Source organism: Chelmon rostratus, chromosome 9, assembly GCF_017976325.1.
Source record: "Chelmon rostratus isolate fCheRos1 chromosome 9, fCheRos1.pri, whole genome shotgun sequence".
Classification (NCBI taxonomy): Eukaryota; Metazoa; Chordata; class Actinopteri; order Chaetodontiformes; family Chaetodontidae; genus Chelmon; species Chelmon rostratus.
The window spans coordinates 9,361,684-9,382,546 of NC_055666.1; the positions used below are offsets into that span (position 1 = coordinate 9,361,684).

General features: G+C 41.0%; 1 protein-coding gene across 5 annotated transcripts in view; it reads right to left on the reverse strand.

The window, feature by feature from the left end:
- The window catches only part of gria1a (glutamate receptor, ionotropic, AMPA 1a), a 49,913-nt gene that overhangs the window by 11,644 nt on the left and 17,406 nt on the right, over window positions 1-20,863 (reverse strand). For 4 of the 5 annotated variants that reach the window (XM_041944394.1, XM_041944392.1, XM_041944389.1 and 1 more), the window contains 5 exons: window positions 20,436-20,642; window positions 19,552-19,819; window positions 19,374-19,488; window positions 1,842-2,040; window positions 189-436 (listed from right to left, as the gene is read on the reverse strand). In XM_041944394.1, the coding sequence (XP_041800328.1) occupies window positions 189-436; window positions 1,842-2,040; window positions 19,374-19,488; window positions 19,552-19,819; window positions 20,436-20,642 (1,037 nt within the window). Of the gene's footprint in view, window positions 1-188; window positions 437-1,841; window positions 2,041-19,373; window positions 19,489-19,528; window positions 19,820-20,435; window positions 20,643-20,863 lie in introns of all 5 variants that reach the window. The other variant, XM_041944390.1, reaches the window with a different exon arrangement.

Genomic DNA, 20,863 nt, shown 5'->3' on the forward strand with positions numbered 1-20,863 from the left:
TCACAAAAATTACTAAAACTAATTGATTCAAGTCATGTATGTGCTCATACATGAGCGAATGCATGAATGAATGTAAAGAACAGAGCTCGATGGACAAATCAACAGGTGAAGGATGATGCTCATGCACGAGCTCCAATAAAAGCACTTGGAGGCTTTTATCCAGCCACGCTGCAGTGGCAGGGGTTTACCTGAGAGGGGAGCTCTTGGGTGTGGCGATGCCATAACCTTTAGAGTCCAGGTTTCCTCCCACCTTCATAGTATCGCACGGTTTCCTCTGCTCTATGTACTCATTCATTGTGGACTCCAGCAGGTAGGCATACTTGCCCTTGGACTTCCTGACTCTCATTACGCCCTCGTCTGTGGTCTTGACAAACACGGACGGGTCAGCTGCCTTCATGTAGGACCACATCTTCTCAAATACAGCGATCTTAGACCTCTGACAGCCAGAATTGTTAATGAGAGTGAGAAAGAGACAGTGTCAGTGTGAATACTTACATTATCTATCTATCTATCTATCTATCTATCTATCTATCTATCTATCTATCTATCTATCTATCTATCTATCTATCTATCTATCTTCAGTATCCATCTTTATATTATTAATAATAATAAAAGAAAAAAGATAAATAAAAAAAGATAAATAAGACCCACTTGATAATAATAGCAAAAATAAGATAAAATAAAGTTAAAAATAGAGTAGACAGAATGCGTAAAATCAAGTAAAAGCCAAATTTTCAACAGAAGTACAGCAGTGCAGGAGTGTGAAGCAAAGCGAAAAAATTTCAGTTCTGTATCATAACTAGCTGTATCGTAGGCAGTTAAAGGCTAAAGTGAATAGATACGTTTTTAGCTCTCTTTTAAATATATTTGGTGAGCTGCTTCTCTGATGTCTATTGGTAGTGAGTTCCAGAGGTTTGTAGTGTGACGGAGGAAGGCTGCACGACTGATTTTCTTTCAGCTGTTGCTGCAAACCCTCAATAAACCAGCAGCAGATGATTGCAGTGTCGTTGAAGGGAATGGTGAACAAGGGATTTAGCAATGTTGCGTGGTCCAAGCCCAAACAAGGGCTCTGTATAAAAGGAGGAAGACCTTAAAATCCCTTCTGAATGTTACAGGAAGCCGGTGCAGAGCAGCTGAAACTGGACTAATGTCATCTCTCCTCTTGGTTCTGGTTAATAGCCAAGCTGCAGAGTTTTGAATGATCTGGAGTCTCGGTGCGTTTTTTTTTTTTTTTTTTTTTTTTTTGGGAGGGTTTCTTTAGTAAGGGTTTTTCAACAGCTGTTTTGAAGGCCTGTGGGAAGATGCCTGTTTGCAGAGATGTATCTACAATCTTCAGGACATGACTTGACACACCTAGAACACCATCTTTAAAAATGCAGTAAGATGCTGTGTTTAAATAATAATAAGATAAGCTTTTCCTGAAATCAAACCCTCATTTAGACTTTTTTTGTATTTTTAATGTATTTACATTCTGTAGTTACTTCTCTATGGAGTAGTTTTCATTTTTAGTGGTGGTGCCGAAATTCCTGTACTAAATTCAACAGAAGGGGGATTGACAGGACATGATGCCTGCATGTAATCCAGTGTTGTTGTTTGTAATTGTATCTCACTGACATCAGCCTCACTGTTTACTGTTCACTCTTCTAACACTGTAGCGCAGTTGCAGCAAGTTACTGATTCTGCAAACCCTACACTCCAGACTCCTGTTGCTTCACATTAAAAGCACCCAATCCCATATACCGGGATTTTATTGTGAAGCAGTTGCAGGAAATGCAATGCATTTGTCACAGAGGTAAGCGTTTACAGTGATCGAACAAAGGTCTAAATCAAAGGTTTCTCACCCGGAAGAATTCTTTGGTGGAGCCGGCATCCAGCGTTCCATAGGCGATCTCTGTCTGCTTGGCCAAATCCTCAGCACTCTCTATAGGAGACACCATCCTCTCCACTGTCAGGAAGGCAGCCAAGTTGGCAGTGTAGGAAGAGATGATGATGAGGGTGAAGAACCACCAGACGCCTCCAACGATGCGGCCAGACAGAGAGCTAAAAAACAAGGCAGAATATGTGGTTGGTCAAAATTACTGATAGATAAAAGACACAGTGCGTTTTTCATGTCCATGTATATTTTCACTGCATGATGTTTGATTCCATGTTTTATTTTTACAAGCAGAATCAATTACATGTTAACGTGGTGACTCGGAAAATAAAACGCATCATTCTTTTTCCTCCTGGCCAATTTTGCACACAATCGAGAACAGCAATCTTAAAACCTTGTGATGTTCACACCATCTAAATGACCTACATTGCATCACACTCCCTCTACACTCACACACTGTTCGTTCCACCGTGCTTGGAGAGCTTAGCCCAATGTGCCAAGGAAAGAAAACCAGTTCCACAAAGGCCCACTCAGCTCCCTGCCTGCCAAATTAATCTCACTTTAAGAAAGTTGCCAATATGTTTCAAGGAACCACACACATTAATTGTTGGGGATTAATGGGCAGAGGAGAACACTTAGCCACTGCTGTAAATGCACTTGAAAAAACAATACAAAACAAAAAATAAAACTACTGGATGATTTGTGAACAAAATCCCTGGAGTCAAATCCCTGTCTTTCCTCTCTCTCTCTCTGTCTCTCTCTGTCTCTCTCTCTCTCTGCGTCTCTTCACCTCAAGAGAAGCCAGCTTGAACAGCAACAGCAGAAATCATGTTGCGTTACATATCGGGTCCCCGACAAGCGCGGAGGCACAGAGCGGCGAGGCTTACGCAATGAAAATGACACAAATCTGAAACAAAAAAGGCTTTCATGATTCACCTTTGTGCCGTCAAGCCAAATGGAGCGTGAACATGAAGGCAAGATTAAGTATGGAAAAAAAAAAGGGAGAAGCTAAAACATAATCATTTAAGATGCTTTTCAGATGATGGGTGGATGATGAAAGAGCAGCCGGGGAGCGAGTGGAGAGCAAACACAGAATGGATGCCGAGCCTTTGAAATTCAGTTTGGAGAATGCAGAGCTGTCTGCAGGGTGTGTGTGCTTGTGTGTGCGTTTTGACTTGTTCACTGATCACTGTTCAAAAGGGGTGTGGGTAAGGTTAAGCTTTTTCTGTGCGGCGAGAACAGCAACATGGTTTTCTAAATACCTCAGTGCATATTTAGTACTGCAGCACACAGTTCACAAGCAAGTGGTTGACTCTCCTGCGTCAAAACTCTTCCATTTCAGTTCTGTAAAATTCCTCGTAGTTCATTCACAACATCTCTGTCCCCATTCATACAGACCACTGGTATCATATGTATATATGCAGACCCACCGGCCATAAGGCTCCAGCATTGCCTCCAAGAACACAAACAAAATATGGTGACTGAGCTATATTAATTGTAAACAAAACTCCATACTGAGCTCTTCAAATTGTGAACAAGAATGGTGTGTTGAGAAATGTCAAAGAGATAAACTGCATATGTCCATACAGCTTCATCTATTCCATAGAAAAAGAGCAAATCACATCTATCCCAGTGCCAAATAAATACTGAGAGAAAAAAGGTCAGGGGTTGAACCAAATGGGTGCATATCATCCGATGAGGAGCTGAAATGTCAAAGGCTGGATCAAGTGTATGGATATTTTATTAGGCCTACTGAAAAGATCAAAAGTGGACAAGTGTAATAATATTGTGAAAGTAGTTGTATTACTATAGGTTAAAGGGGGTCCAGAAGAGGTCAATACTGTCTAAAAATCTAATTGTGAAAACAAGAATAACTGAAGAACATAATAAGCTGCTAAACTAACAATTACTTCACAGTTATGTGTTCAGTTAATCCATTAATAGTTTTGCTTACATATGTTCAGATCCCTTGTTTTGCCCAAACAAAAGTCTAAATTCACAGATTTTACACTTTACTATCACACGTGACAAAGATGGCTTCTGATTGCTTCTCGGCTTTTCAGAAGCAGCTGAAATCTGATTTTCACCTGCGGGAGGTTGAAAGGAGGTAAATGAAGTGAGTACAAGTGATCGACAGTGAGTCGGATCTGATTCTTTCACAGTTATGATCATCTTTCTGAGTGCCAGAACGTGTAATTGTTAGCTCTGCGATAACTATAACGTTTAAATTGCCTCGTAATTACTTCTCAGTCGTCTTGCTTACCATAAAAATGGGAACGATGTGACAAACAAAGAACCTGCGTAAGATTGGGTGAAACAACAATGCGAGGGAGAGAGGGCGAAAGGCAGAGTGAGAGGCAGAAATGGCAGAGATGTAAAGTAAACTGGATAGTACCACCAGAGGCTGACAAACTCCTTAGCTTTGACTGCTGCTAGCCTCCAGAGATGGCAGTAAACAGCTGTCTAATCCCTCTCCTTCATTCGCCCTTTTTTTCCTGTCCCTCGCTCTCTCTTCTCGGCCTCTTCTTTCTTTTTCCTTTCCCTTCCATCCAGCCCACGTCTCCGCTGTGCTCCCTGCCTGTCTCCTCGTGTGCTGGGGGCAGGGGGCTGACAGTGGCTTGTTTTGGGGCCAAGACAACAATGGCCTATACCTTGGCACTGACACTGACACATTCAAGTATGCATCCACACACACACACACACACACACACACACAGATACAAACTTGCATACTTTTCCTTCCCGAGGACAATCTCTGTGTTTGTGAGTTTGTCAGGAGAACAACCGGGTCACCGTTTGCTGTGTGTGTGTGTGTGTGTGTGTGTGTGTGTGTGTGTGTGAGAGAGAGATGTTTGTACGGGTGTGTGGGTGTGTGTTGGTTCTCCTACAGCAGTCCTCCTCCCTAGTTGAGCAGAGCGACTGGCAAACACAGACCTGTTTGTCTCTGTTTGTTTCCTTTTGAACTTGCTTCCTTTGAGCCTCCTTTCCGCTCCTCATACATTATTGCACAGCAGCCAAGCTCGGTGCCTCGGTAAAACATTAACTAAGCTGTCTTATTACAGTGAGGGAAATCTTCCAAGTAGCAGTGTAATTTCGTAGTCTTGTTAAGGCAATGATTAATCAATTATTCACTCTGCCTCTTCCATTGCATTACGAAGAAAAGGAATAGTAATGTTAGAGCATCTGTTGTTTAATGGATTATGAAAAAGAAGTTTATGGTCGGGATTGGGCTTGATAGCATTTTCTCCAATTTGAATCCAGTCGCAAATCTGCTTATCAAATGTGAGCGCTTCCAAATCCCTTACTGAACAATTTAGGTTTAGCTTCTATGTCTTACACGTTTGAAATAACTACATATTTAAGACATGGAACTCAAACAGTGACAATCTGCCAAAGTGTCGATCTTTGGTAGTAGGAAAGATGGAGATCAAGACCTGCATTCATTCACTTTTTGGCCATTTAGAGGCAGAGAAACAAGCAACACTGACAGATCATCACATCATGAAGCCGATATGGTGCAAGAGTTAGCAAGCAGCTGCTTATTTACATATCAAGCAAATACGAAGCAATGGAGCCACCCTGAATGTAAGTTTCACTCCCCCTCTGGCTGTGTTATTTCCTCCTCCTCCCTCCTGAGGGAAATAGCTGCTAAATGCTACACTATGTTCACCGGCTAATCGCTAACGTTGTCTGTCAGCTGTTTGGTGCAGGGCAGGCAGCGCACCGTGGGTTTATCAGAGCTGTTTTGCTGAAAGCTTTTGGTTACTTGTGTGACCCTGGTTCTCTGAGTAACATGCGTGAGATGAGGAGGCGTATCCAGCAGTGACTCATCGAAACAAGCACCGTGACAGAAAACAGCCACTTCTGCATCTGGAAACAGGGTTGATGAGAGCCGAAAGACTGAACCAAAACGGTAAAGACTCAACCTCAGCAAAAAGTGCACAACATTGTTCACTGCATGTACTGTGGTATGCAACCGTTCTAAGCAGTGCACGCTTGTGTTCTCACACATAACAGAGACGAACACTCCTTCAGGTGTGCGTGTTTGGCGGGTAGTTACGACGGACAGCAAAATGAATTGGACCATCTCCCTCCCTCTCTCTCTCATCTCTGTCAGCTCCACATCTACATCCTTTGCTATATGATCTCCACCCACAGCTCCCTGAGAATCTGCTGTAGCACTAAACTCTCATTAGAATTCCCCTAGCTGGCCTCCTCTATTCGATATGGTAATTAGCAATGACTAATGACTTTAGCAAGTGTAAAAAATGAGCCAGTAATGGCCACATTACAATGGATTAGGAATTACAGAGGTTTAAATGAGAAAGAAAATGGTCTCTAATTATGGTGTGATTCTAAGACAAATCAGGGATGGAGAAGGAGTTTTCTGCTACACTGCTTTTTTTGCCTCTTAAAAATGAGCGAGACAGCTGTACGTTCTTTATGACTGGGCACAGCCACTCCCGATACGTCCAGAAGAACAAGACTTGTTTTGTGCAAGTCAGTACAAAAGACAACATGCGAGTGGCAGAGGCTGGCAAAGTGGCGCCTGCAAGCACACAGGCATGCATAGAAGCAGGGAGACCTCCAGACACAGCACACAGAGAGGTGCACACACGTGCATATGTGTATACTCTCAGTGTAATAACACAGTCTTGTATGTTATTCAGCATGTGCTGACAAAGTGGCCACTGTTACAAGGAACAGCAGGAAACATCCTGAGCAACCACAGCTCACTAGATCTGAAAATGATCACACAGCTATGAAGGGGAAAAAAGTGTGTGTGTGTGTGTGTGTGTGTGTGTGTGTGTGTGCCCTCACAGAAAGACCTTCTCTGGAGGCTCAGCCAAAAAACTACAAGTCAAAGTAAATATCTTCATCCCATATTGCTGGTATTTCTCTAAAACATAATGACATGGCTGTGATGATTGAGGCAGACCTTTGAATGATCTAATATAATGTGCTGCTGCTGCGTCATCATGTTTGGATGAAACTACAGCAGAAATGTTTCATAATTTATTCAGCGCTCATGTGTATCAACAAAACCTTAATTACCGTACTGTTATTTTGCCCATACATCTCAGCTGTGTTCTACCGGTCTAACAGCTTATATCACTGGGCTTCTGTTAATTACTGTTTCCTCAGCTATGCCTTAGCTAAATGTTACGAGTTGATAAAAGTTTTATTAAGCTGTCGATTCCCTACAGCCTCCTCAGCGAAAAACCGCCTGTTAAAAACATGCATAATGGTGTGGTCATGTCAGGATAATTAACCAGAATAAAGAATTCATGAACGTGATTACCTTTTTATGTAATTCAGCTGCCATATAGGTCAGCGTGGTTCCTGAAACCACACGCAAAAGGGTACTTTTGGTCCTCCGCTGTGGCTTCAACAAACTGAACAAAGCTCGCAGCAGACACGCCAAATTGGTTTGATATGCAACACACAAAGCTTTTAGTGCGCACCTGGCCGAGGAAAGCAACACTTTTTGACACTGCACTTATCTGACGCTTATAGTGTGTTTGTAGCTTTCCACCACTTCATTTTGTCTCTCTCTGACTCGATATTGCTAAATGAGGCTCTGGGGGATGAGAATGTGTTATGGCCAATATTGTTGCAAAGTGGTGGGTTTACTTCTGATTTTGTTTGCTTGGTTGCTTAGGCTTTTGTTTCGATAGGCTCACAATTGTTAGATTGTATATTTCCAGAGCACTTTCATCTTCAAGGCCAAAATAACATGCAAGCTTAACGCGGGGAGCAAGAAATAATGATTTATTAAAGTATCTCTCTCCCCCGTCTCTCTGCCTCTAAAGGTCAGTATTAACATGCCATTGAATTAAAAAGAGAACATTATGATAATGTTGTTACCAGCCTGCAGCAACCACACCAAATGCTGGTTATTACACTCATTCATGTACGCGATGGAAAATCTGACAAAAAGCATCATGATTCAAAATGCTGTGAAAATGTTTAATGCGTGTTTGCTTCATTAAGAAGCAGCTTTATTAAGTGGCTGCTTTGCAACTTATGGCTTGTTTCAGTGACGCCGCATGAAAACATGACAATTAAGCTCCCAGTCGTTCCGAGACTGATGTGACTGAGACGTGGCCGTAGTCATTGTATGTGTGGCTGTACACGGGTTTCGGTGAATGATATCACGGATGCTGTCTTTGCCTCGTGTAACCTGAGATAAGTCAGTGCTGGCGAGCTGTGAGAGCGCTCGCTACGCGCCCACACACATACGCACAGCCTCTTAGTCACACCAGCTAGAAAACTGGAGTCCAAACACAGATACATCAAAACTGTTCTCTAAAAATCAATAGCACCAACACAGATACAAACAGACTTATGGTGCATTAATTCTGGCTGTATGATAACACAAAGAGACGACATGCATGTGCACTCACATGCAGTTTCATAGACCAGAGACACTTGTGATGTGAAGCTGCATTGCTCTGACAGGAAAATCTGTGTCTCTTTACGGTTGCCATGGTAGCACATTCTGCACTCCAAACAGTACAGCTGAGCTGAGAGAGACTTTAGTCATCTCACTCCTCCTCCTCTCCCTCTTTCTATCTTCCTCTCTATAAGGGCAACCACCCCTATAGTGGGATAGAATTGCCATTACAGAGTGAAAGCTCTCATTAGGGCTTCTTTTAGCATACAGGCTAGCACCCACAGGGCTGGCTGATCAGCCTCTAAGCATCAATTCAATTTAGTTTTTCACCCTGGACATCGTTCTAGTCAAACTATTGGCAATGTTTACTTTGGTCCAGGTAGATTTCCCATGTGGCCTAAGGTCTGGTGTATAATTCATAGTTGCTGGAAAGACATTCACATGCTGTCACAGCTTGATTACAGCAAACCCCCTCTCTGCTGCTGGAAACATATGTGTGCCTCTGTGTGACTGTGTTTTATATGCAGATTTGACAGAGTATACGGCTCTGAGGGGATGGTGTCTTTGCCTGTGTACAAAGTGTGATACCCCAGTGAGATCCTCCAGGGGCGTGTGTGTCACACTGGCTTCTGCGAGTGAGCGTGCATGTATGATCAAAAGTTGCTTTCATGCAATTTCCAGATAAATAAAACATAAGCAATGCCGTGAACTAAACTGAACCGTCTCTTTATGAATAAATTATTCCTCCCTACCAAGTCTTCCCCGACTGCTTTGACAGTAACTCACTAACACAACAATTATGTAACTCAGTGGTGTGTAACACAATTTAATTTCTTGTTGTTAATGATAATAATGACAACAATAATGCAAAGTGATACGTAATTGATCCCTTTGCAAGATCAATAATTCCCTTGATCGCAAATACACTGTCGTCCCTAACGGCTTGATTAGTAACGGAACAACCACTAGACAACACTAGATCATACAACATACCAGACATTACACTTATGATCTTCTGAAGTAGTGCAGGGATTGGCTGCGTTACAGACACAGGCATGGGAGCATTTTGCACAGATAAGAGATAAAATAGTACCAGCAATGGCACTGCACGCGTGTTTTTGCATATTTTAGCTGCGTATTGCGTACGCTTGACTGTATCAAGTCAATGTTTTTTTTAGATTTGATACTCTTCAGACTGCCACTGGTTTCCATTCCCACTGAGTACACCATGAATATCAAGCTGAAGAGAACTGCAAACTTAGCTGAGGTAGATACTCTCAAACAGTGAACTGAATTTTGTTGTCTGTCTTTATTTGTCGTAGTTCCATTATCACCCAGGGCTAATGCAGTTGCAAACAGGGACCGTTTTGCAAGCTCTACATGGTGTTCAAGGACACGCCAACATCTAAAATATCAAAGTTTTTGAAACAGCCTCTGTTCAGAATAGTATTACCAGAAGCCAACTTCACAAAAAAAAAAAAAAAGTGTTTTTTTAATAACAAGTTTATTTTGGAAAATGGTCAGCAGTACTGTAGCATGCAAAGTATATGTGCATACTACCACTGGTAGGGTCCTTTAAGGAACAGTTTCATTCTGTATCTTTGCCTGCTCATTGACCATTCACTAACAATGACGTGTTTGGGAAAAATAATGCAGTAGTGACTTTGGCTGAGCTGGAGTGTAAACTTCCCCAAATCCATTAAAAAGGTAGACAGAGCAACTAACATCACCCGAAATTCTTGCAGAACACATATGAGAAATACTACACAGTGGATGGGCTAATTATAAGGACTGGCCCTTATTTATTATTTTGTAACATAACCTGTAACCCCAAACTAAAACATACTGACTTAATGCTAAAGTTAAGGTAGTTAGCTGGACATGCAAACATTTGCAGATTATGCTGGGGTCCAACATACCACTTCAAAACGTGGAAAAATCCAAAAGTGTGACAGGCCTGCATTTTGCCCTCTCTTGTTTACAGCATTGGAGGGGAAAACAAGCATCACCTTGACAAAAAACTCAGTTTGAGAAATACTGACCCTCCGCGGGTTACCATAATACACCTCACACTCCATCCATTATTGAATGATTCTGACCGCCAGGCTGAGAAATTGCTGTTGTGGCGGGCAGAGTGTGAGTGGCAGAGCTGATTTATTTCAGGCTACAATCATGTAACAGGAGCAACACAACCGCTGAGGAGAGGAGACAACTCCGTGGGGCCATCAGACACACACACACACACATACACTGAAGCACACCTACACAGAGACATCAGACACACATAAAAATCTCAAGACACATTCACCGGAGGAACATCACAAACCCACACCCTTCTACTTTCAGAGAGAGACAAGTTCAAATCCACAAGGTCAAGACTGATACAGGCACTGCCGAATGTATATGCTGCTGCTGTTACCGTACTTTCATACTTGACTTTCAGCTAAAAGCCAGGAGCCGGTTTTCTGATTAGCTCCCCTTTGCCGGTCAGCCAATTAATCGGGCGGATGTCTGGCATTTTGCATTGGCTGATGCCTGTTCTCACAAGTCAGAGACAATGCACATTTTTTATTTTCATATATTTTTGCTGTATTCAAGTGATAATACATTAAGTTTAAATAAATGTTAATTGGCACCAAAAACAAAGAGATGCTGCTGGTTGCTACTGTGTGCACAAAACATATTTAATCAATTTTTGTAAGTTTACAGATTTTTGGTTTCTTGCAGGAACAAGGATATTCTGCTATCTGCTGACAAATGTTGTTGAGTGCACTAAAACCTTATTTTGCTTTCATTCATAAGGTTTTTGTTCACAAAATTTAGTTTGTTAATTACCTGTGGACATTTATTCAGCTGACAAATTTATGTTTATTTAAAATAAGTGCACTGCAGACAGAGTGCGGAGCTACTGAAGCAAACAGAGGCAATGTAGACAACAGCATTGATATTAAATCAATGTTCATTTAAGGTCAGGAGTTGTGTCTCATTTGTTATTATTATCAATTTGTTTTTTTTTAAATTTTATTTTAATTTCATCAAATGCAAAAAGACAACAACATGATATCAACATTATGTATCACACCCTGCTCTCTCATAATTAGAAAAAAAATATAATGGCATTGGCCATTGAAAAAACTATATCAGCTGACCATGCAAGTTGAATTCCTCACTTGCAATGTTTAATAATCATTTAAACCTAGATTTCACCGCCTTTTGCCCTGCAGCTGCCTCACAGTAAAAGATGATGCTGTCATGTATGAAGTGTTGACGCACAATGTAAAATTCATGTAAATCAAATGATTGCTTTGTGTTATCAGTAGGTGAAGCTATTACGATGACTCATGAATGTCACATAGGTGTGATCACAAGTGGTCCATCAATAACAATATGAAGTTTGAGGCTGATCAGATGCATTTGTAACAGCCATCCTGCTCAAAAATCACCAAATGTTGCTGTATATGAAGTGGAGACCAGACAGTGTCTATACGTGCATGTTAAGTTTGCTCCATATTGGACAATGTACAGTCAAGTTGCAACAACTTCCTGTTTTACGGGGTAACATGCAATTTGTCTGCATCACTATGGCAACGACATCCGGTTGGGAGAAGTTAATGAAAGCCAATGTGAAACACAGGATGCCTGAAATGATAAGAGCAATTTGCAAACCAGATTTTGTGAATATGTGAGCAACTTCTGTGGCCAACTAAGGCCTGCCACACATTAGGGGGCGCTACAGACCTCGCTAAACATGCATGAACCCAGTTCTGCTGTATATTGTTGTGATGTTTACAGGTTCTGATGTGTGCTCTCACGTTCCTGAGTTTTCAAGGTTAAAAAATGCATCTGAAGGTTAAAAGTAATCAGGGGACACTATAGAACTGATGCACCACATCCAAGTGCAAAGTTTCACGAGTTGAGCATCCTAAAGGCCTCAATTGTGTTTAGAAAATTCAAGGCAACCCAGCTAGAAAAATTGGTTTCCAAAATATTCTGGGAACATTTTTTTGGTTGTGGGAGCGTTTGATTAAGTCGAGGTGACAGACAAAACAGAAAGTGAGCGATAGAGACAGAGAACACAGCTAAACAACACTGGGAATTACAAAGTCTGGACTGCAAGTCTGCAGGGAGAACAAAGACAACCTGGGAAACAGGTGGTGGATAGCTAGGACTATAAGTACTGAGAGGATGGAATGGATAATTGAGAACAGGTGATGAGTAAAACTAGCGGGAAACTGAACAATGACAGGAAGTAAATCAGAAGGGAAAGCATAAAGGAGAGTTACTACAAAATAAAACAGGAAATCCAGCAAAATAGTCCATGCACATCGTCGCACACCTTTGTCGCCGACCTTTCCGCCTCTTTCCGGTATTGATGCAATGCTAAGCTAACTGGCTGCTGTTATTGATTGTCTTATCCAACTCTTGGCAAGAAAGCATTTAAGCATATTTTCCAAAGTGTCAAAAAAAATTCTGAGTCTATCTGCTCATTTATACTTTCAGATGGACAGTCCATTCCAGCCTTAAAATGCTCCAGACTTTATAGGATCGATTCAACTATTCATACTTTACATATATACTTTTTCATACTAATTAGACCTTTTCCCCACTTTTCCCAGTCTCCACATGCCGTCAGCTATGTCTTCTTACAAAGTCTCCCAGCTTACAGTTTTTCATCCATTTATCCATAATCTTTTCAACTTTCATGAACTCATTGAAACCATCAGCCAGAAACTTAATTTACACCTTAAAATATTCCACATCTTTCAGAGATTTTGGGTATTTTTCAAGTTTTTAAGGCGGCAGTTCAGTTTAGCTTCAGCATTTCAACAAATACTCCACATCTTTCACACATTATTGATACTATTTCATTTTTATAGCCAGCAGTGCAGTTTAGTTTCAGCTTTTCAGCATCCAGTAGTCACACCACAACTTCTTCAGAAATTGCCTTCTCTGGTTATGACAGAGGTTGAACAAATGTTGGACTTCCAACTGTAAGTGACACTGAATCAACATTGATTCAACTGTTATCTAAAATGTCAGTCTGCAGCTACATTTTAGATGATTATATATTGAAACAATGTAGTGACGCAATATTGATTTAACCACCTGTCTACTTCAAAATTTTAGTTGATTCAAAATTGAAATAGTGTTAAAATATTTAAAGAACATTTTTGTTCTTTGACATATTTTGTCGAAGAAATGACTGAGGCAAGACCTTTATTAGAAGTGCCTTTAAAGCAAGTCTGATTAACAAGTTTTCTCCTGAAATACAGGCCTGACAAATTTGAAATAAAAAATACAACATCCTTAGTATGCTTTACTGTCCTCTCCTCCCCTCAGGAAAACAAACACACAGACACTTTATCCACCACCAGTCCTTAAGCTAACGTCTTTCTCTTGCACTACCATGTACATTTAGACTATTACATTCTCTGTGTCATTGTTTAGATTGTACAGTTTTTATTTATTTCTTTTTTAATATATGTCCTGTCACAGAGGTTGAGAGTAACGAAATTTCGATTCTCTGTTTGTCTTGTACATACTGCAGAATTGACAATAAAGCTGACTTTGACTTTGACTTTGACTTGACTACTGCATATAAGGTGGTCCAAACTTGTAAAATACTGTACACACACTACACACTAAACCATGCATTGTTGGCAGTATAACTAGTAGTTAGTATTACTTTTGCATATGTTTGAACGTATAAAAAAACAAACTATATGAAAACACATTTGAAAATCCGGCAAAAAAAGCTACCAGCAGGGAACCTCAGGGAAATGTTGTTAAAATTGCCCCCAAAAAAACGTTAGTTCATGTGGTTGTGAGAACAGTTTAGGAACGTTACCATGACCAAAAACTTTCTTAGAATGTTGTAGGAAAGTTGCCAAATAAAAACCAGTAAGAAATGCTCTCGACATATTATTCTGTGTTAGCTTGGGATGCAGGAAATGCAAAATGGCAATACAATAGGTTCCTTGCACCACCTGCAAAAACATCTTCTTTAAATATTGCACAAACTCTTCAAATCCAAGCTCAAGGCTTCAGAACATGCCTTGAAATCTGTGTGGATGTGATCAGTGTTTTTGATTCTGATCCCAGCTGCATGCAGCGACTACTGTACAACTTACCAAAGCCAAACAAAAGCACATATTGTCACCACTGTGAAAAGGGAAAAAAAAATCACACTCCCACAGTGTGTGTTTTTGTGTGTGCAGCTGTTTGGCACAGATAGGTGTGCCAGGTGAAACAGGGAGCACGAGAAGCCATGAGATGAGAGCGGATATGCCACACACGATAAATTCTTTATCAAACACAACCACCAAAAGATGCAGAGAGATTTGTACAGGATGGAGAGCAGAGCAGAGCAGATGAGAGAAGAGGAAAAGGAATAGGTGGTTCGACAGGAAGTAAATGGGTGGGTGGGTGGGTGGGTGGGTGGATGGATGGATGGATGGAGAAGTCTGGGAAGGGAAGGAGGATCACTCTCAGAGTCCACCTGTCTGCAGAGATAAACACAGGGAGGACCCAACAGCACGAATTGGGGGCTTATGGGAGGGCCTGACTGACAGTGCTGACATTTAGAAAGAGCACAGTAAACAAGGTCTCACAGAGAATAAATAGCAGGGGGAGCAGGGTGGCTAATACACACACACACACTGACTGTACACATTAATGCATCACATCAGTGTATGAATACATGCCTGCTATACAGACATACACACACATATGATATGTGAACACGTGCACCCACGCACACACGGAGCCTGCAGACCTTGACGCAGAGATGCTGTTAGGCAGCAGACAAAGAAAATGGCAATAAGTGCTTGGTTTTAATAGAATCAGTCTATAACACATACAGGCAGACAGGGAAATTAAACACGCCTACTGATTAATCCAGGACAGAGTGGATCGTCAGTGTTGCTCCTTGGCTTTTTGTCTCTGATTAAATGAAGAAGCATAAAGAGTGCTTAGAGCTGCCTACTACTGAGCTGAGTGCGCCTCTAGAACATTCTGTTCTCACCTCTTAGTTGTAAAGGCACAGTGATGATTGGTTTACAAGCACCTGCTTGAAAAATAAGAATAAAAAAATAAGAATATATGAAATAATGGCATGACTAATGTGTGTAAAATAAATGAATGAACCAATAATTTGTGGAATAATATCATTCTTATTTTTAATAATAATAATAGTTATTGGGGTTCAATTTTATTCCATTAAAGACTTTTGTAATTCATAGTGCCCTTTTTCAAAAGTCTGTTCTTTTTTAGTGACATTTTTATTTGAAAACGATTTGAAAACGTTTTAAGTCATAATATCACTTCTTATGATAGTGGTGTTATCATGAGACATAACCAGATTTATATCAGTTGGCTAGCGTCAAAGTGAAGAACAGAAACATTTTGGTATTCCACAAAATTAGCATTTAGCTAACATGGCCAGCTAACAGTGAGGTACTACTTATACGTTAATTCATCAATGATAATATTAAAAAAAGATAATAATATATTCTGCATAATGAGTATTTTTACCTCTGATACTTAGGTACATTTTTCTGCTAATAGTAATAGTCATTTTCTGAGGTAAAATCTTGAATGAAGGACCTGTACATGTATCAGTGTATTTTCATGTATTGCTCCTTTAATAATTTGAATATTGAGAAAAAAAAGCGTTTTGCATAGCATCCTATTTTATAAACATGCACCTGAGGCAACTGATGCTGATTTGACGATATATCTCCCTTAAGGTGCTTCATAGTGATTTTATGAAAACTGTCCACATACTACAACTATAAGCTAGCATGACACTAAATTCTAAAAAGTCCAAAAAAATACTTGGAGATTGGTTAAGAGAAAGCAAATAAATACAGGCTGTAGATGAGCTTCAAAATCAGAAGAAATAAGCACACGCTCACACTTTGCGAGGACAAAAATGTTCTCACAAAAGCCTTTCTGGATAAAAAACTCATTCATTCAAATCCCAGTAGTCCAAATGAAATGGCACACTGGGTGCACGTGAAACCTCGACAACAGATTATGTGATGTTACCAGTATTATTGCTTGCACCTGACAAAAGACAAGCAGCATTGTTACATCTTTTAAATCCAGAAGAGGAACTCAAAACGCTTTAGGAGATACATCAACATGCACCTCTGCGTGTTAATACATGCTGTGCTAACTAGAGCAACTAGGTCACCCAAATTTTCAAGGGGAAGATGTTTCCTTCAGGGCAGCATTCAGTGGGGTGAAACATTCACTGTGTTGGTTTTCAAGACACCAAGCAGAATCAACCATGCTGATCGCTACCCCGTGGACTGCTGCACACGCCAACCGACTTAAGGTGGATTTTTAATGCTGCCATGCTGACTCCAAACAGTGTTTCAGCAATGACACAAAAAGAGACAGTGAGAGTCACCTTGGAGGGACATTGTAGGTATTTGACTCAAGCCCTTGGAGGATATGAGCCCTTAAAGCTGTCACCCTCACTGGTGACACTAAGGAAATCTTCTGTTCTACCTGAAACCAATTTAAATAGAACATACGAAAGCGCCAATACATGCCTGTGTGCATTTCAATGTGGGTTATGTATCCCAAAATACTTGAAGAGAAAATTGGTCTTGTTACCAGGCAAATGAAACTCCATTTTATTGCTACTATGCCACATTTTACCCACACCTTACCTGCAGACAAATGGAAGTTCAGGCCAACAGACGTTACAGACATTACAGATTTTACAACTGACGATGAAATAAAATATGTCTTACAACTGACGACTTCGCAGTGAAAGGTGGCATGAAAGGAACTGCACGGGAACAGGAACAGTCTGTTTTGTCCTCTTAAACTATCAGTGAAAGGTCTTGCATCAGCGGAGACAGCATCCCCCAAGCACAACAAATGCAAATAATGTGCAAATATGCTTGAACCCATGTGTTGTCAAGCCCACATACGGAGACATACACTTAAATCCAGACACACACACACACACACAAAGTGTGTGCACTCAGAGATTCACCACAGGGAGCGAACAATATGCGGATGCACGGTGACATTCTCTCTGTCTCTGTACGGCGTAAAAGGAAATCAATAGTTATTGCAGATGCATTTGCTGGCTGTAAAAGAAGACCACTCGGGACAATAGGTTTCATCCTGCATGAAGCACAGCGGAGTCTCCAGGCAGAAAATGGTAAATGTCAGGTGAAGGCCTGTGGGAGTAAGGATCCAGTACCTACATCATGTACTGCTGAGCACCTACGTGCAGCACGCAGGCTTGTAGGTGCAGAGATTTCCTCCCTTCTGATATTTGTACAAGGTAACAGCAAAATGAAAATACATTTTGTAAATGTCACAAGATGGAAGACAAAAATGGAGTGTCGCGCATTGCAATAATTTCTTTAACCTTCAGCAACTCAATCAGGGAAGGCTGACTGAACACTGCTGCTATTTCTCCGTAACACCCCTCTGAACAAATAATCACATTCAGACCTGGGAGCTTTGCAGCACAACATGTCTTCTAACACTGGCCTCTGATCATCTTACTGTGAACAACACTGGGGTTTGTTCACCCAAATAACTGTAAAACATGTTTTCTAACCTATCAGTTGTGGTTTCTAAAGCTTTGAGGGAGCCATCTCTGAGATATTAACCAGGACAACAGAGCTGAATGGCGCTTGATTTGTGGTGCTCACCACTTTGAAAAATTACGTTAAAAAATTCAACAGTGACATTACGCAATGTCCTAAATACTCTGATATGTAGTAATGGTTATGAGCCTTGTGAAAATCACTTTACGGTGTATTTGATTATCCAGAATAGCCAGACATTGTTTCTGGAAACAGATGTGGCACCTGATTATTCATTAAGTATCACCTTCAATCATTTGAGCGCCAGAGACAAAATTTAATTTATTTCCATTGTGGTGGGATGGATGATATCTCAAAACCTGTGTGAATTAAAACTGAGATAAGCAAGAAAAAGTGTCGTTTTTCCTTTTTTTTTTAAGGGATAGCTTGACAACATTATCTGTAGATAATGTTTGGCTGCTTCTTTTAATCCCTTAAAAAAAATGGAAAAACCATGTCTTGCCTTTGTTCTCCAGCTAAATATTTACTTCACAAACCAAATGAGAGTGGTATTGATCTTCTACTCTAACTCTCATCAAGAGAAAATTCCCAAAATGTCAAACTATTTCTCTCGAGTTGTTTAAATGGTATGTCTGGGTGCACATCTGACATAAGCAACTTCAGTTTCTCATCCAAACCTGCTACCAATTATTCTGCAGCAGCAACATCCTCTCCATCCTCACAGTATAGTTACTACAGTCAGGATGCATTATGCATACATGCACCACCACACTGCTCCAATACATAATGTATATGTAGCTCAAAGTTTAAAGAGACAAGAAGCTCTCTGTCTGTCCATGACCTAACCTGTATCTGCTGGTTCAGCTCTTACAGTGGTAACACTGACATTATCTTCTCATCTCATCCTGCTAGTCCCTCTGGAAAGCTCAGAAAGTCGACCTCAGTGTCTCTAATTTCAGACACTTAATGAGATTTTTAATTGGTGACCTTTTGAGAACGGTTTCATGCCACAGCTCATGAGAGCACTCGAGGGGAGACAACACGTACCACTCCATACTCACACCAGGATCCATCTGACAGTCTGCCGCGGGTCTTGTATTTACCTTTACCCACAGATTGACTGATCAACAGACTGATAGATAGATTTGGATTTGAAGTTTTGAAAACATTGGAAGAAGCTACCAACAACACTTTTTTATAGTTCGTTGCATATTTATACGACACAGGAAGTATCTGGAGGATGAAAACGCAGCACTCTGCAACATGACCACATCATAAACTCCCTCTGCTGCTCTTCACCAAACTTTTATCATCGCTCTGTATGACAAGTGACTGGCAAAGAACAAAATCTCAATAAACAAAGCCCAACTGAGTTAAACAAGAAAGCAACGCAGCGTGTTGAAGCGTTGGTGTGGCAGACAGAAATATATTGTACGTAGGTGGCGCTTAGTGGCTCTTTGTATACCAACAAACAAAAGCAGAGACTCAAAGCACTGTGGATGCAATGCTTCAAATTTCTTACCGTGGTGAGATGTCACAGCCCTGCTGCATGAAGGCCCCCAGTGAGAACCAAAGGGAGTTGAAGATGCCAAACTCATTGGTCTGCTCAGGACTCTGCTGGTTGGTGTTCTGCTGCGCTGGCGTCTGGCCCTGCTGCACCCCGTTGGAGGCTGATGCTTGGGTGGGAGTCTGTGGCTCACCTCCCTCCTCGTAGTCCTCAGCGTGCCACTCATAGGGGCTGAAGCGACTCACAAGGAACAGGACGACGCTGACGCCAATGTAGGCAAACACAATGCACATCCAGATCTCGTAAGCCAGCGGGTCCAGGAATGAAAACACGCCTGGTTTGGATTTGGTGGGTTTCTTGATCATAATGGAGATACCCAGGGACATGAAGGGCTTGGAGAAGTCGATGACTTCTTCACGGACCAGGGTGATGGTCAGAGGAGCCACAGCCACATCTGCTTTCTGAGGGAGGCACAAAGAGGCAAGCAGGCATGTAAACAGAAGTACACAGCATTGTTAATCTGTCCATCATTTATGATCTACAATGGATTTGTTAATTGAGAAAAGCACAGGGTTGTGCAAAACAGGGTTTGTAGTCAAAGCACCTACAGGGACAATTTAAGTAAAAGTCCCTACATGTAGAATATTTTAGCCTTTCTAACTGCATGGCTCTAGGAATGGCCATACAGTCAGACAACCTCAGCTACACTTTTTGTTTAATGCTAATTAGCAAATGTTAGCATGCTAACATGGCAGCCTAAGATGGTGACCATGGTAAACATTATATGTGATAAACATCAGCATGTACGACCGTACCTAGGTACAGCCTCTCAGAGCTGCTGGCCTGACTTGTCACTTTTAAACTTTGATTGATTGATTGCAGCATCTTTGAAGTGATTCTCATAGCATGCAGTGAGTTTTTGGCGGCAGCAAAAAAACCCACAAACTGATTGACTTTGACATATGTGTATGTTAGCATATTAAGACACCAGCATTCACAGCATTTAAATTAGACTTTATGTCTGTTTATATATATTCAACTTTAAATAGGGAATAATCATTAGCTCTGTCCACTCACCCCATACACCAGTTCTCCCACCATGCCGTTCCACATCTTGGTTTCAGGGTCTCTGGCCCCATATTTGCCATCCGAAACAATCTTCAGTTTGTACTGGTAGCCCACATGTTTGGCTATCTCTGCAGCCAGCTCGACAATGTAGCCCTCGTACTTATCATTTCCCACAAGCTGATCGTGGTTCTTCTTCAGCATCACATATGGAGACTCCTGTCAGGTGTAGGGCAACCATGAGTATAAACAGATTTTTTCTGCAATCATCAATTTTATTTCAGTTACATCGGGTGTCAAAAATAAGTTTATAGCAGTTGATGAAGTAATTATGAATTTTACTGCTGCGCAAGCAAAATGTACACTGATATGCATCATTTCTTGACACAAGCTGTTGTGAATGTAAGTAGCATTACTTTTACAGCAGGACAGTTTGTTAA